Raw genomic sequence first — 14,826 nt, 5'->3', positions numbered from 1 at the left:
AGAGGTCGGGTGTAAAATCTTCATCCCAGCTCATATAAATCGGTAAAGCATAAAGAAGACAGAGGTCGGGTGTAAAATCTTCATCCCAATTCGTATAAATCGGTAGAACATGAACAAGAGCCCGGTTATAAAATCTTCATCCCAACATATATAAATCAGTGAAACATAAAGAAGAAAGAGCTCATGTGTACAATCTTCATCCCAGCTCATATAGATCGGTAAAACTTGAAGAAGAACTCGGGTGTACAATCTTCATACCAGCTCATATAAATCGGTAAAGCATAAAGAGGACAGAGGTCGAGTGTAAAATCTTCATCTCAGCTCATATAGATCGGTAAAGCATAAAGAAGACAGAGGTTGGGTGTAAAATCTTCATCCCAGCTCATATAAATCGGTCAAGCATAAAGAAGACAGAGGTCGGGTGTAAAATCTTCATCCCAACATATATAAATCAGTGAAACATAAAGAACGAAGAGCTCGTGTGTACATTCTTCATCCCAGCTCATATAGATCGGTAAAACTTGAAGAAGAACTCGGGTGTAAAATCTTCATCCCAGCTCATATAAATCGGTTAAGCATAAAAAAGACAGAGGTCGGGTGTAAAATCTTCATCCCAATTCGTATAAATCGGTAGAACATGAACAAGAGCCCGGTTATAAAATCTTCATCCCAACATATATAAATCAGTGAAACATAAAGAAGAAAGAGCTCGTGTGTACAATCTTCATCCCAGCTCATACAAATCCGTAAAACATAAAGAAGACAGAGCCCGGATATAAAATCAACAAGTGCTCGGGAGTAAAATCGTCATCCTAACTCGTATAAATCAGTAAAACATAAAGAAGACAGAGGTCGGGTGTAAAATCTTCATCCCAATTCGTATAAATCGGTAGAACATGAACAAGAGCCCGGATATAAAATCTTCATCCCAACATATATAAATTGGTAAAACATAAACCAATGCTCGGGAGTAAAATCGTCATCCTAACTCGTATAAATCAGTAAAACATAAAGAAGAAAGGGCTCGGGAGTAAAATCTTCATCCCAGCTCATATAAATCGGTAAAACATAAAGAAGATAGAGGTCGGGTGTAAAATCTTCATCCCAACTCATATAAACAGTAAAACATAAGAAGAGCTCGGGATGTTTAGATAGTTATCAAGTCTATGCTTGAGAGAGGAACTTAATCTTGTTTTCATTATTCTTTTTTATAGCATCGTCCTTAAAATGAGATTTTTAGTGTTTCAGTCCCGGCGAGGATTAATAGGTAATTATCAGGTGGTGGATGACCGGTTTTCGACGAAAGAGTTCGAATAATGCGATAGTTGGAAATCGGACATTTTCTAGCGGGATTGGTCTATATGAGTAACAAGAAAGACATTTTGGTCGGTATGGTGATAGGAAACATAGAAATGTGCGTTGACTATTGTTCTGAGGATTTCAGAATGGAAGGAGTCCCTTAGAGTTCAAGTCGTATGTCCAAATGCGGACCAGCTGGGCAATGTAAAGTTTTATTTTGTTTGTCAGTGTGAGTTTAGATCGTTTGTCGAGTAGCCGTTTGAACCCGATAAACCGTATGTTACAGTCTGTATGATTAAGTCGTGTACGGGAGTTCGATTTCAGTCGTTTGTCTAGGTTGAGTCCGAAGCATCGTGCACTGTTTGCACCCCTGTTGCATTGTCGAAGTATATATATTTTTGTGTGAATATTATATGTTAATTTTATTTCGTTAGATCTTTATCAAGAGTAAATATTGCGGTATCATCGACAAAGGTGAGAGTGCTAGTGTTAGGTAATAACTTAATACCATAGTAAGCCGGAGGTATAAATTGAGCCAAACTGAGAAGGGAAGACACTGCCCTCTGAGGCACCTGCTAGAAATGATGTTTAGGAAATAATTAAGTTTTATCGGATACTTTGAAGTAACGCTCTTAGGACAAGGTAATAGGTTGCTTCCACAATAGTCCAGAGTGCCTTACCCGGTCAAAGGCTTGGTGTTTATGCAATAACAAACAAAAGCAATGTTGCTTTATTCATGGAAGGTGGAAATAACGTCTATACGAGGTGCTTGTTAGACAGTTGAGTGGCAACTCCAATTAATTAATGGGGAATTGCGTTAGTAGAACTTTACTTAAGTACGCGTATCAATTAGGGCTTTTCAAGTATTTTACCAATAATGTGAAAAAAAAGCTGATGGGTGTCTGGTCTCACTGAAGTTTAATTTAACTCCTTGTCTGTTTGATTGTTTAGGCAAAATTTAAGGAATAATCATTACAACTCTTGAAAGAGAAAAGAAAACTTAAAAATTAATGTATTTTCATACGATTATACGATGTGCTCTTTGACCAAAAAAATATTTTAAAAATTGTAAAAAGGCCGTAAAATACTGAATATAGTCAAATTTAATTTTTATAGACTTGAAACATTTTATAAAAATGTTTCAAAGGAATCATTGTCCCTATTCTATAATTGTATTTGTATTTGTAATTGTAATTCTATAAGTTACTATTGATTGATACACCAGAAGCTTTTAGCCTTAGGATTGTATTGAAAGGCAGAAATCCTGAGCCAAGCGAGAAAAAAAACACGAAAATCTACCTCCGAAATGAAAAAGAATTTGTAAAATATTTATGAAAAATCTGAAGTATTTTGAAAAGAAAATAAGTAGATTATTTGAAAATCGTAAAAGCACAAAGCTATTATTCAATATTTTCTCTAAAAATACTTCCACCGCTCGGATCTTTTTTCTTTAAAACCATTAAGTGCAGAAAAGCTCGAAGAAAATTGTAAGAAAATAACTGTTCACACGCCTTATAGCAGTTTCTTTTGATGCCATGAAGTCTAACCTCAATAATGTTTTTAAAAATTTTCCAGCGCTCAGATTCTTTTCTTAAAATGAAAGATGATTAGATGCACAATAGCCTGAAGAATATGTTAAGTGATGGAAAACAACTTTTTTAACTGTCTTTCAGTCTAGTCAGTTCTTAATGACTATGGCAACAAATTTTCCTTAAAGACCAGTTTTAAATACTCTTACTTAAAATATCAACTCATCCCAGAAAATGATGAAATAAATCAAAGAAAGATTTTTATTTTTACACTACTACATAGTGCACCTGGATATGGTCTGATTCCTCTCAAATATTGTCTGACTGGTTAGTTGTAACAGTACATACGTAATTATCTTCAATGTAATATAAATGTTTATTAAATCCATTATATTTAGTGGTCTATGGACCAAATTACTTCTTTCAATTACTTATTCTTTTTATGCAAGGTTTTGGTTGGAATGAAAAAGTCTGTGTCACGAGCAGGATTCGAACCCACATCCTTCGGCTCAATACGCCGCTGCTCTAACCACGAGCTATCGTGACACTTAAAATGTTTATGTCAACAATGCACTACGTACTACTATGTAAGACGTCGGTGTAATTAAATAATAAATAATTGAAAAGGCAAAATAATAAATCATTTTAACAATCGGCTTTGGCGATAAACATGTGTACTTAAAATACTCCGACTTTGAAGCTGAATGTCCTAGTACGTTCTTATTTATCGAATCGGGTTTTTCTCTATTTTTTTCCGCCACTTGTACTGCCAACAAAGAAAATAAAGTAAAAAGCCAATGTAACAGAATCATATGTATTTAGTTGAAGGTCATAAAATACCGGTGCCTTTCGCATTTCAATTTAAAAGAGTCAGAATATGCATATTGTATGTTGTAATAATGATGATGTTAATAAATGTCGATTTATCGACGAGCTCGAGACACCGTTTATCAATTTTCGTGAGCTAGACCGCCCCAAAATAATATCATTCTTTATCGGCACCTCGATCATGTTCAAACCATATAAATTAATCCACAAGTATTCTGTCGTAATTTTCATTTCCTAAAGCGAACCTATCTACCCTACTTGTTTATCGGCCGTTTTTCTGTGATGTCCAAAATACTTGAAAGCCCCGTTTTAAAGCGGGGAACACATTTACCCGATGCAACGCTACCCGATGCTACCCGACGCCTTGTCACGTTTTAGTAGGGTGTGCATACCTATGCGACGTCATGCGCACGCCACGTACAGTCCACAGTGTGTAGCACAAATCAGTATCAAAATCGCAACGCCTCTTTTGTTCTTAATGCATTATTTTGAGCAAAACCTTGAAATAAATTGTTAGTTACATTTTATGAGCACAACCAAAGTCCATTTTTCCATAACATTGTATTCCCCAGTGTACATCTGCCCGATGCTTTGCAACGCTACCCTACTCTACGCTCTGCGATCCCCACTGTCCAGATTTTCGTCGGGTTGCATCGAGTACAGTCGAAAACAAAAAAACCGGACACTCATATTTTTATTCAATCTACATGTATTATTGTAGTTATATTGATTATAACATATTTATTTTAATATAACCCAAATTAATCGAGATCAAAAATTCACTAGTTTTTTTTTAAATTAATTTCAATGGTTTGGTAGAAAATTAATCAAAACACCGAAATACCACTTTTTGAAATAATGAACTTAACTAATAATTTATTACACGGTTTTGCTCATAAAATTTAACTAACAATTTATCTCATGGTTTTGCTCATAAATTACACCATTTTCGTCGAGTAGCTTCAGAACAGGACACTCATATTTTTTGTAGTTTATTTCAAACTATGTATATGTAATTTTGTCGTCATATTAATTACAACAGTCCTATTTTAATTTAAACCAAATTAAACGAGATCAAAAATTCATAAGTTTTTATACAAATTATTTAATTATGATAGTTAGGAAGAAAATTTATCAAAACACCGGAATAAGTTTATTTAAAACAATTAAATTTAACTAACAATGTGTTACATGGTTTTGCTCAAAATAATGCATTAAGAACAAAAGAGGCGTTGCGATTATGATACTGATTTGTGATACACGCTGTGTGACTGTATGTGGCGTGCGCTTGACGTCGCATAGATGTGCACACCCTACCAAAATGAGACAAGGCGTCGCATAGCGTGGCATCGGTAAGTGTGTTCCCCGCTTAAATGGTTTAAAACCGTGTTCAATCATTCCTTCTCATCATTTCACTATACAAGGCTTCATCGCTTTCTGGTCTATGGTATGGCACCCAGGCATCCTCTACAAAATTAAATTCCTTTCTGTCCGCTTCCTACCCACTACTTATTATCTTAGCCTGAAATCCTATCCAACAGATGCTTCAAATTAAGGTGCTGCAACGAGTACTCAGATGTCAAATATTCCAGCTGCTGACTTTTCTGTATCACATATGCCGATGTTTTAAGCACATTTGTCTTCTAATCCGAATCCCATCAGAGCAACCTCCAGCATCCAAGAACACATTCATTTTATCAAAAATTAATGGAAAAAGTGGAGGACGGAACTGAATTCTCATGTACCCAGTGTACATTTCCTATTTGCTTACTTTAAACTACTTAATACTTCAAAAAGGATTAAAAGATTCACAGATAAACATATTAAGACAGACAGCATTAAGCCAGACAGCATTAAGCCAGACAGCCAAGTAGCCCTGAAGTCGTTAAATGTTTACACAGGGGAGAATTCTTGGTCCCATCTTTTATATCATTTACACTGCTAACCTAGCTATCCACCCTAATAACATCGTCACCGTCTTGTGGACTATCCTGCAATTTTGTGTGTGAATGCATACAAAATAAATAAATTAGAAAAATATATGTATACATACATACTTAATATTATACGTATGTAATATTGACAACTACAGGCGAATAAATTATTATTTTAAAAATCATCTGCAATACCCGATAAACCGATGAAACCGAACGTTTTAATGATTCACGACTATGTGATGAAACACATAAGTCATTCAATAAATCAATATTTTGTTTTTCTTGCTAACATAGCCTATCATAATTAACATTTCAAAAACTGTGACCAACTTTTTAACAGTTTAACTTTTCTTATTAACCTGACTGAAAGAACAACGTGTTTTTTTTATTTATTCACAAATGTGTTTAATTAGTTTTTTAATTTTTAATAATTTTTAACAAATAAGTACAGCTATACGGTTCGAAGCTTAAACGATAAAAAGAGAAAGCTTTTTCTATTTTTCTATTCTACCCCCATGGTCTTCCTACCCGGTTGCTTTACCTACCAGACGCATTTCATCATCTTCCGTCCTTGTATTATTTTGTTAGTCCCTTTGTACGTCTGTAACATGTTAAAGTGGAGTGTCAGTAGTTGTTTAAATCTTTGTTCTAGAGAGATTGATTTTGCCGAAAACGAGCCACAAATCAGAATATTTCACAATAATCATATTATTGAGCTATATGTCTTAACACGCAGTCCATACCAAAAATCTATTATATTATGTAACATAATTAGACAGAACATAATAAATCATAAGCTATGTTTAAATTTACTAATTTCGTGGTCCGCTTGACCAATTAAACATTACAATTAATTAAGGTTTTTAGTTGAGATGAAAAAAAGTTAATGGCACGAGAGGGATTCGAACCCACGACCTTCGGCTAGATACGCCGCTGCTCTACCACCTGAGCTATCGTGACCTCGATCCACTCGGACATCAACTCCCCATCTCAACCCCACCTTATGAGTTTTCCCTCCTTTTGCCATTTTTCAAAAATCATGAAATCGGTTTGGATTCTCGACGACAATTGAAATGTTGCTATGTTTAAACGTAATTTTCGTACTTTTAAACTCTCACAAGGTGCAAGCACAGAAATAAAAGGGCAATTTTTTACAGACATTTAGGCCCCGTTGCACCAATCACGGTTCCATACAAAAAGCATAAAGAAGGAACTAGTTCAGCTGGTTGGACTTTTTTACCTTACCCAAAAAGCTTTTCAACCTTCAGAAATGCAGTACATCGTCGAAAACCTTCCCAAAAAGAAAGCTCCATCTGACCTTATAACTCCTGAAATCCTTCTAACCCTTCCTAAAAAAGCAATCTTCTTTCTAACCTATATAATGCTGTGCTAAGAACTATTCACTTTCATTTACAATGGAAGAACCTAACCATTATCTACTTCTACTAGGAAAAATCCTCGAGAAGCTCCTTCTGAAAAGAATCCTCCCCGTCTTAGAATAACAAAACATTATTTCATCTCATCAGTTTGGCTTTCGTAATCACCACTCCACAATCTAGCAAAGCCCACCTTGTTATATAGGCACTCTTCCTATCTTGAGCTGGAACAGTACAGCTCGGGTGGTTCCTTGATGTGGCTCATGCCCTTGATAGGGTCTGGAATCCGAGATTGCTGTGGAAGGTCAAGTGTTTCTTCTACATCTACTTCCTCATATTCTGATCATACTTGACTGTCGGCTTCTTTCAGGTCAGCCAGGGAACATCTTTCTGTGACTTCTATCCTGTTAAGGCTGGAGTCCCACAGAGTACTATCCTCGGTCCCATCCTTTATTCAACCTGACTTTCACACTTTTGCGGATGATACTGCTTTCCCCCGTCCTCTCCCATCACACAAGCTCACCTAATCAACAGAACCTTGGTTGAAAAAGTCGCGAATAAAAATTAATGTAGATAAAAGCCAACTTTTACCATCCGACGTTAAATAATGCCACCACTATACCTACATCATGTATATGTTCCTACAGTTAAGGACGTCCGCTACTTCGGGCTGTATACCGATAAAAGATTGACTTGAAACTCACGTACAAGACTAAAAAAGGAACTGCCTAGACGATACAAAACACTCTCGCGTCTTCTAAACAGACGATCAAAAATGACGCTTCACAACAAACGAGATATTCGAGACGTAAATTAAACCCATTTGAACATATTGGAACTGTGAGTTTCAACCAACACCGACTATCATCGCATCCAGATTTCCCAATCCAAAATCCCCCGAAAAATAGTAAACTTCCACATATCTAGTCACACAATCCATAATGGCCTTAAAATTTCTTTTATAAAGATGACATAAAGTGCAGATGCATAAAATTTCACAACTCCCTTTCATTTCACCACAATCCCATAATTTTAGGAAATTACAGCGGCAGAGGCCTCGTGACCTGTTTGGCAGCGAGACATAGCACGTAGACCCTCCTTGAAGTGGGAGATTCTTCATACCCTAGTACTAGATTTTCTTTTACTTAAAAATAATAATAAATTTTACTACAAGTGTAAAAATAAATACTGTTGTAAAAAATTTAATAATTTTAACCAAATTCGGAGAAGAGGTTGCATCATCGGTACGAGACCGCCGTTTTACTGAACCTAGTTCAACGTCAAGTTAGTTTAGTCTCTTTGTACGGTTTTAACTAGGATTATGAAATAATCGTCGGTTAACTCTGAACTAGGCGTTTAACTAGCGTTTAACCCACGCCCAAAGTTCAACCAGGTTCATCATTCGGTTCAAGATAAATTGAAAAATGGCAATAAGTGAGTTTAACTCGGTTTAGTACTGAATTGAGTTTAAACCAAGTTGGTGCAACGGGCCCTTAAAGGGATGGTTAGGGGCCCCAACCATCCCTAACCATGCCTAAATCAACCAGGTTTATCATTGGAATTCGGTTCAAGATAAATTGAAAAAACGGCTATTTGTGAGTTTGTGAGTTGAACGCGGTTTAGTACTGAACTGAGTTTAAACCAAGTTGATGCAACGGGGCCTTAATGTTTAAAAAGGATTTTTTTTTTAATTATAATTGAATTTTCATGTTGTTTAATGTAATATTTATTTATTCATCCATTTAAATATTATTTATATATTATTTTTAGTACTGCATGTATTAGGTCATCATCGTACACGCGAAGGTTAAAAATATATGTTGTTGAAGTGATTATTTTTATTTCGAATATAGGAAAGAGGTTTTCTTGTAACTGCTTTTCTGTCTTTATGTAATGATCATGTTAATGTATTAACCAAGATTCTTATGTCTTGAGGCCTGAGGTTCTTTTTAGCCTCGTATAATGGCCGAAAGCTTGGCAATAAAATTGTCTGATTATGCTTAGACCATTGTTAGAATATAAATTACAATTTGAAACTTGAAATTTAGTAGCTGTAAACGCGTCTCGGTTCAGCGCAGGCGTAACTCTCAAAATAACTACTGCCAACTAGAAATATAGGGAAAATGATTGGGGGAGTCAGTCGGTTCGTATTCAAGGCCTGAAATAATCATTTAAATGACATTCGTTTTCTTTCTCCTACCGAGCAGTCCCTTACGATTTGCTTAATCAGTACACACGTAAAAACAAAACAAAATGACAAGACTGAATAAACGATAGGAAATTTCAAATTGAACTTAGGGTCTTAGTGCAACGAGGAAAACAGATTTTTACACCCTTTACACTTATCGATGGTAATTTATTACGAATATCTTAATATAACATGGGCGATGTGTACTTGCTCCACTACAGTAATCGAAACTCGACCTTCCACCCGTATTTATTTATGTTAAAAAGGAGGCTTTTCTGAGTGCCTTTAGGCTCCTGTGATACAAGGAAATAAAGCCAGTTCTAAGGAGGAGCCATCCCAAAATTCTAGAAAGAATTAAAATGAATGAGATGGCTATAACGGTACCTGACGAAATGAAAGAAAAACTCAACTTTGACAGACTCTTCGAAGTGGTCATATATATTAATAGAGTCCTTTGGAGGAAAACCCCGTTTCAGGAAGGGGTCCTAATACGGTACACAGATTGATCAAAGAATGAACAGCGAGTAGGTGTAGAGATAAAAAGGCCGAACTATACCGTAGCAAAGCACCTTGGATTAATCCCAACAATTTTCCAAGCTGAGGTCCAAGCAATACAACTCTGTGCTCAGGAGTTAATAAAAAAAAATGAAATGTGCACAGATTTGCATACTCTCGGACAGTCAAGCCGGGAACACACTTACCCGATGTTACCCGACGCCTTGTCACGTTTTGGTAGGATGTGCACATCTATGCGACGTCATGCGCACTCCACGTACAGTCACACAGCGTGTATCACAAATCAGTATCACAATCGCAACGCCTCTTTTGTTCTTAATGCACTATTTTGAGCAAAATAAGCATATAATAAATTGTTAGTTAAATTTAATTGTTTTAAATAAAGTTATTCCGGTGTTTTGATAAATTTTCTGCCTGACCTTCATAATTAAATAATTTTTATAAAACTCATGAATTTTTGATCTCGGTTAATTTGGTTTATATTAAAATAAGTATGTTGTAATTAATAAAAAAGGTAATACATGTAGTTTGAATAAAAATATGAGTGTCCGGTTCTTTTGTCGTCGACTGTACTCGATGCTTCCTGACGAAAATCTGGACAGTGGGGATCGCAGATCGTAGAGTAGGGTAGCGTTCATGCCATCGGGCAGATTTGCACGGGGGTAATTCAATCTTATGGAAAAATGAACTTTGGATTTGTGTCGGGTAGCATCGGGTAGCGTCGCATAGCGTTGCATCGGGTAAGTGTATTCCCGGCTTCAGGCAGGTATACACTTACTACTAACTAAATGGGTGAGTTTCAACTCCAAACTTGTCTGGGAGTGCCTAAATTGCGTAAAGTCTGGGAAAACGAAACAATATTACTTTAAAAAAAGTTTCCGGACATTATGATATAAATGGAAATTAACAGGCTGACCAGCTAGTCGAAAAAGGAGCAGCCCTCTCAAAAATGAGACCAGAACGAAAACTAGGTGCACTGGAATGTGTGCTTACGTTGAAACTGAAAAAATGGTCTGAGCAATAATAGCGCTGGACAAAAGCACCAGGTATGAGGCAAGCAAAGAGATTTATAAATTTCTCCAAAAAGAAGGCGATGAATTCCTCTCTCTCTCTCTCTCACACACACACACACACACAACACACATACACTCAGCAAGCAGGATTTTTGTGAGAAATTATATGCCTCCATTCTGGCCACTACCCTCTTAACTACCACCAAAATTGTTAGTTGAATTTAATTGTTTTAAGCAAACTTATTCCGGTGTTTTGATAAATTTTCTGCCTAACCATCATAATTAAATAATTTTTATAAAACTCATGAATTTTTGATCTCGGTTAATTTGATTTATATTAAAATAAGTATGTTGTAATTAATATAAAGATAATAATACATGTAGTTTGAATAAAAATATGAGTGTCCGGTTCTTTTGTCGTCGACTGTACTCGATGCTACCCGACGAAAATCTGGACAGTGGGATCGCAGAGCGTAGAGTAAGGTAGCGTTGCATAGCATCGGGCAGACGTGCACGGGGGTAATCAGTAACAATCTTATGGAAAAATGGATGGACAAAGCGGAGACAGATACATGCCGAATCTGTCAGGAGGAACCTGAGACACCGGCACGTATCCTTGTGAATGTGAACCATTAGCCCAGTTACGTTACAACCACTTCGGTAAGGCAAGTCTCACACCAAAAAAGTGTACGAAGAGGCACCGAGGACTTTCCAAGGTGTGGCTGTAGAGTTTATAGGGGTTCTGCAATAGATCTATATAGGTCATGGTGGAGGAAAAGATTTTTAAAATCCTTATTCAACCTCCTGATTTTTGGCTATTGAGCCAGAGGGCCAAAGTTATCATCAATTGTCTGGCCTTACCCCACTATAATTGTTTGCGAATATTTTAATTGAATTTTATTTTTGTTTTTGGTTTTGTACTTTGAACAGAACTTGTTCCAAGAACTCCATTGCAGAAACAAACCCATGAGATTTCCCTCACTTTACAAGGCAAAAGTTTCGAAAGACAACTGGCAAATTACATTTACCAATGCGATTTCGTGGAAAAGTTAAATTAATCAGTCCCCCGGTCTCGGGGAATCGTCAAATAACAGGAAGAAACTGGTGAAGCTTGTGAATATCGATCGAATTGCGGATGTTTTGGAACTCGCCTTGAATTAACTATTTAATTAACTTGGCACCGTCTTGTCATCGTGGTCTTGAATGAGCGGGAATGTTCAATCTTATAACTAAACGCTCATGAAGGACAGAAATAGATTTTTTATGTCAAAAGTCAAGACGGCACCGCTTTGTAACCTCAGAAAAAAAGTTCATCTCCTACCAGTCTTCATGGCCGACTACCAACTTCATGAATGCTTACAAGATAGACTTCTAACTTTATATGTCGCTAAACCTTTTACTTTGCAAAAAACTCCTTGATTTTACCTTACGCCTTCAATCCTTCAACTCCCAAAAATTGCCATAGTTTTCCCAACCACCCTTTATAATGATAACTATATAGTACCACTCACTTCCCGATGCCATAATAGATGGCCATATTTCATCGGTTTACTGTCAATTCTAGTAAACCCCTTGAAAAACTCGTCTGTAAAAATCTTCTAATAAATGACCTGACCATCAATTTGGATTTAGGCGTTAGTATTCCACTGTACAACAGTGCCATCATGTTGTGAACATAATCCTCCCTTGAGAAGAAAGAATGCTGTCGGAGGTCTTCCTCTATGTCGAAGGTTCGATCGAGTCTGGCACCTGGAATATAGATGCTCAAAAGCCCTTCCAACCCCATCCACATCCTTATGTCCTACTTGGTGGAAAGGAAAAAAAATCACTTTTGCGGTGTGGGCTGCATGAACTAGTGTAAACCTCTAGGCCGTCTAGAGAAGTTGGGGCCATATCAGGGATTGCTTTGGAAAGGAAAACTGATGGGAGAAAACTTGAGGTGTTCGCTGGGCTAGGTCGGTACAAAGGAGAGGATTAAAACGGAGGTTAGCTCGAGAGGTGGTTTTTTTAGTAGATCTTAACATCACAGGACATCTTAACAACTTAACAGCACAGGAAGGAACAACTGGGAAAGGAAATTAAGAGAGGTTGAGAATGGGTCTAAATGGATCAAAGTGCTTGAGGACTCGTCTATATTAATGCCTCTCTGTATTCTTCAATGATTATTTGAGATTTTAGAATCTTGGACAATGGTTAATTCTAACAAATGTACAATTTCGGTGGGTTTGACGATGCAATTGACTTTGGTGATTTCTTCATGGTTTATTATGTTTTCTGGTTGAACATTGAAAGGTAATCTATTCCCATAGTAAGCGAAATTTGATTTAGTTCACAGAATAGTTCGGCTGAGGAAATTATGTTGGGGTGTAATGTTTTTGATTTACAAAATGCGATAGAATTTCCTATATCCTGTAATATGTTTAATATAATGTAATGTAGGGTTTATATTTGATTTAAAATATTATGTTGTATACTTAAATCGATGTAATGGTTAATTCCCTAATTTCGTGGTCCGCTTGACCAATTACACATTACAATTAATTAAGGTTTTTAGTTGAGATAAAAAAGTCAATGGCACGAGCGGGATTCGAACCCACGATCTTCGGCTTGATACGCCGCTGCTCTACCACTTGAGCTATCGTGACCTCGATCCACTCGGACACCAACTTCCCATCTCAACAACACCTTTTGAATTTTCCCTCTTTTTTGTCATTTTTATCTCAACTGAAAACCTTAATTAATTGTAATGATTAATGTTTTCGTTTAGCTCCATTATATTTAGTGGTCTATTGGTCAAATTACTTCTTTCAATTAATTAACATTTTTATGTAGGGTTTTGGTTGAAATGAAAAAGTTAGTGTGACGAGCGGGATTCGTACGCACGACCTTCGGCTCAATATGCCGCTGCTCTAACCACTTGAGCTATGGACTTCAATTCACTCGGACACCCACTCCTCATCTCAACCTACAACCTTTCAAATTATATTTTTTATTATATTAGTCCATATATATTTAGCGGTCATAATTGACGTTTTAAATTAACCAAGATTTTAGATAAAAAGTATAATTATTTGAAGTAATTAAATATGAATTAATATAATAATCCCAGCATGTCTTACAAGAATATTATTTTACTTTTTACTAAATACTTATATCTCCTTGTAGAATTTGTGGAAAAACGTAGCATGTTGAGATTTTAATACTATGTCGCTTATTTTAATAACCCCATAATAATTATTTGTCTTCTTTCTGTTACAGAAAGCGCGGTTAGCAAGGATAAGGATAGCGAAAGCCTCGTCTGGAGCTGCGTTTGTGAACAAGAAGAAAGCAGCAGAAGCCAGGCTCGCAGCTCAAGAGTCTGGCCTCGAAATCGACGAAAACTACAAAGAAGAAGATATCTTCGAACTGCAACATCATCATCTCCTCCGGTGCCTCGAGAAAACTACGGTAGATATTTTTAATGTCGCTCCACTTTCTATTTGGATTTTAGTTTGTCACCATTAAAATTTTTTGGAGTTTTGTGGAAAGAGAGCCCAATAGCCCGAACCAACCGCAACCGATATAAAGGTGAAATCAATTTAGGGCTATAACTCCCGTCATCATCCCTAACAGTAAAAAACCGAAATTCCCGTTCAAATAACTCCGACAGATAGAGGTAAACATTTTGTAGGGTTCTTCCTAGGCTTTGTGGTCAGAAACGTGAATAAATTAATTATGCAAAGTAGCCGGTGTTGTCAAAATTTTTGTTATTTCACATCATGCCTCTGATTTATCAGAAAGGAGGACATAATGCTTTCTTCGTAAATTGGCTAGGATAAAGTAACTTGAGCCACTTCTCCGTCTATTTTGATCTACTAACCTGCTCATATCCTCGGTACAGCAGGCTTTAGATTACTGTTAAAAAATACAAAAATATATGAAAATTTAATATTATTGGTATTAATGTTTTAAAAACTGTAGAACAGTTAAGACAGAGACAAAATATCGTTGAACAGACCCAAGGGAAAATATCATTCCTTTCTGGATTAGAAGACATGTAGGGGTTAAGGATAACTTGGTTGAAATTAACGATGCAAGTACTTATGATACAATGAAGAATATTTTATGGAATACTAAAATGGTAAATGGCGAAAGGTAAAA

The 14,826-nt window shown here is 36.3% G+C and overlaps 1 protein-coding gene across 3 annotated transcripts in view; it reads left to right on the top strand.

Annotated features, from left to right (window-relative positions):
- The window catches only part of LOC106672275 (potassium voltage-gated channel protein Shal), a 107,333-nt gene that overhangs the window by 68,948 nt on the left and 23,559 nt on the right, over window positions 1-14,826 (top strand). For all 3 annotated transcript variants that reach the window (XM_014403578.2, XM_024228422.1, XM_014403588.2), the window contains exon 3: window positions 13,945-14,133. In XM_014403578.2, the coding sequence (XP_014259064.1) occupies window positions 13,945-14,133 (189 nt within the window). The remainder of the gene's footprint in view (window positions 1-13,944; window positions 14,134-14,826) is intronic.

The sequence above is a fragment of the Cimex lectularius genome, unplaced genomic scaffold (genome assembly GCF_000648675.2).
Source record: "Cimex lectularius strain Harlan isolate CLEC.00 unplaced genomic scaffold, Clec_2.1 scaffold218, whole genome shotgun sequence".
Classification (NCBI taxonomy): Eukaryota; Metazoa; Arthropoda; class Insecta; order Hemiptera; family Cimicidae; genus Cimex; species Cimex lectularius.
The sequence above is the reverse complement of the archived record's forward strand: the minus strand, read 5'-3'. Positions and strand labels throughout refer to the sequence as shown.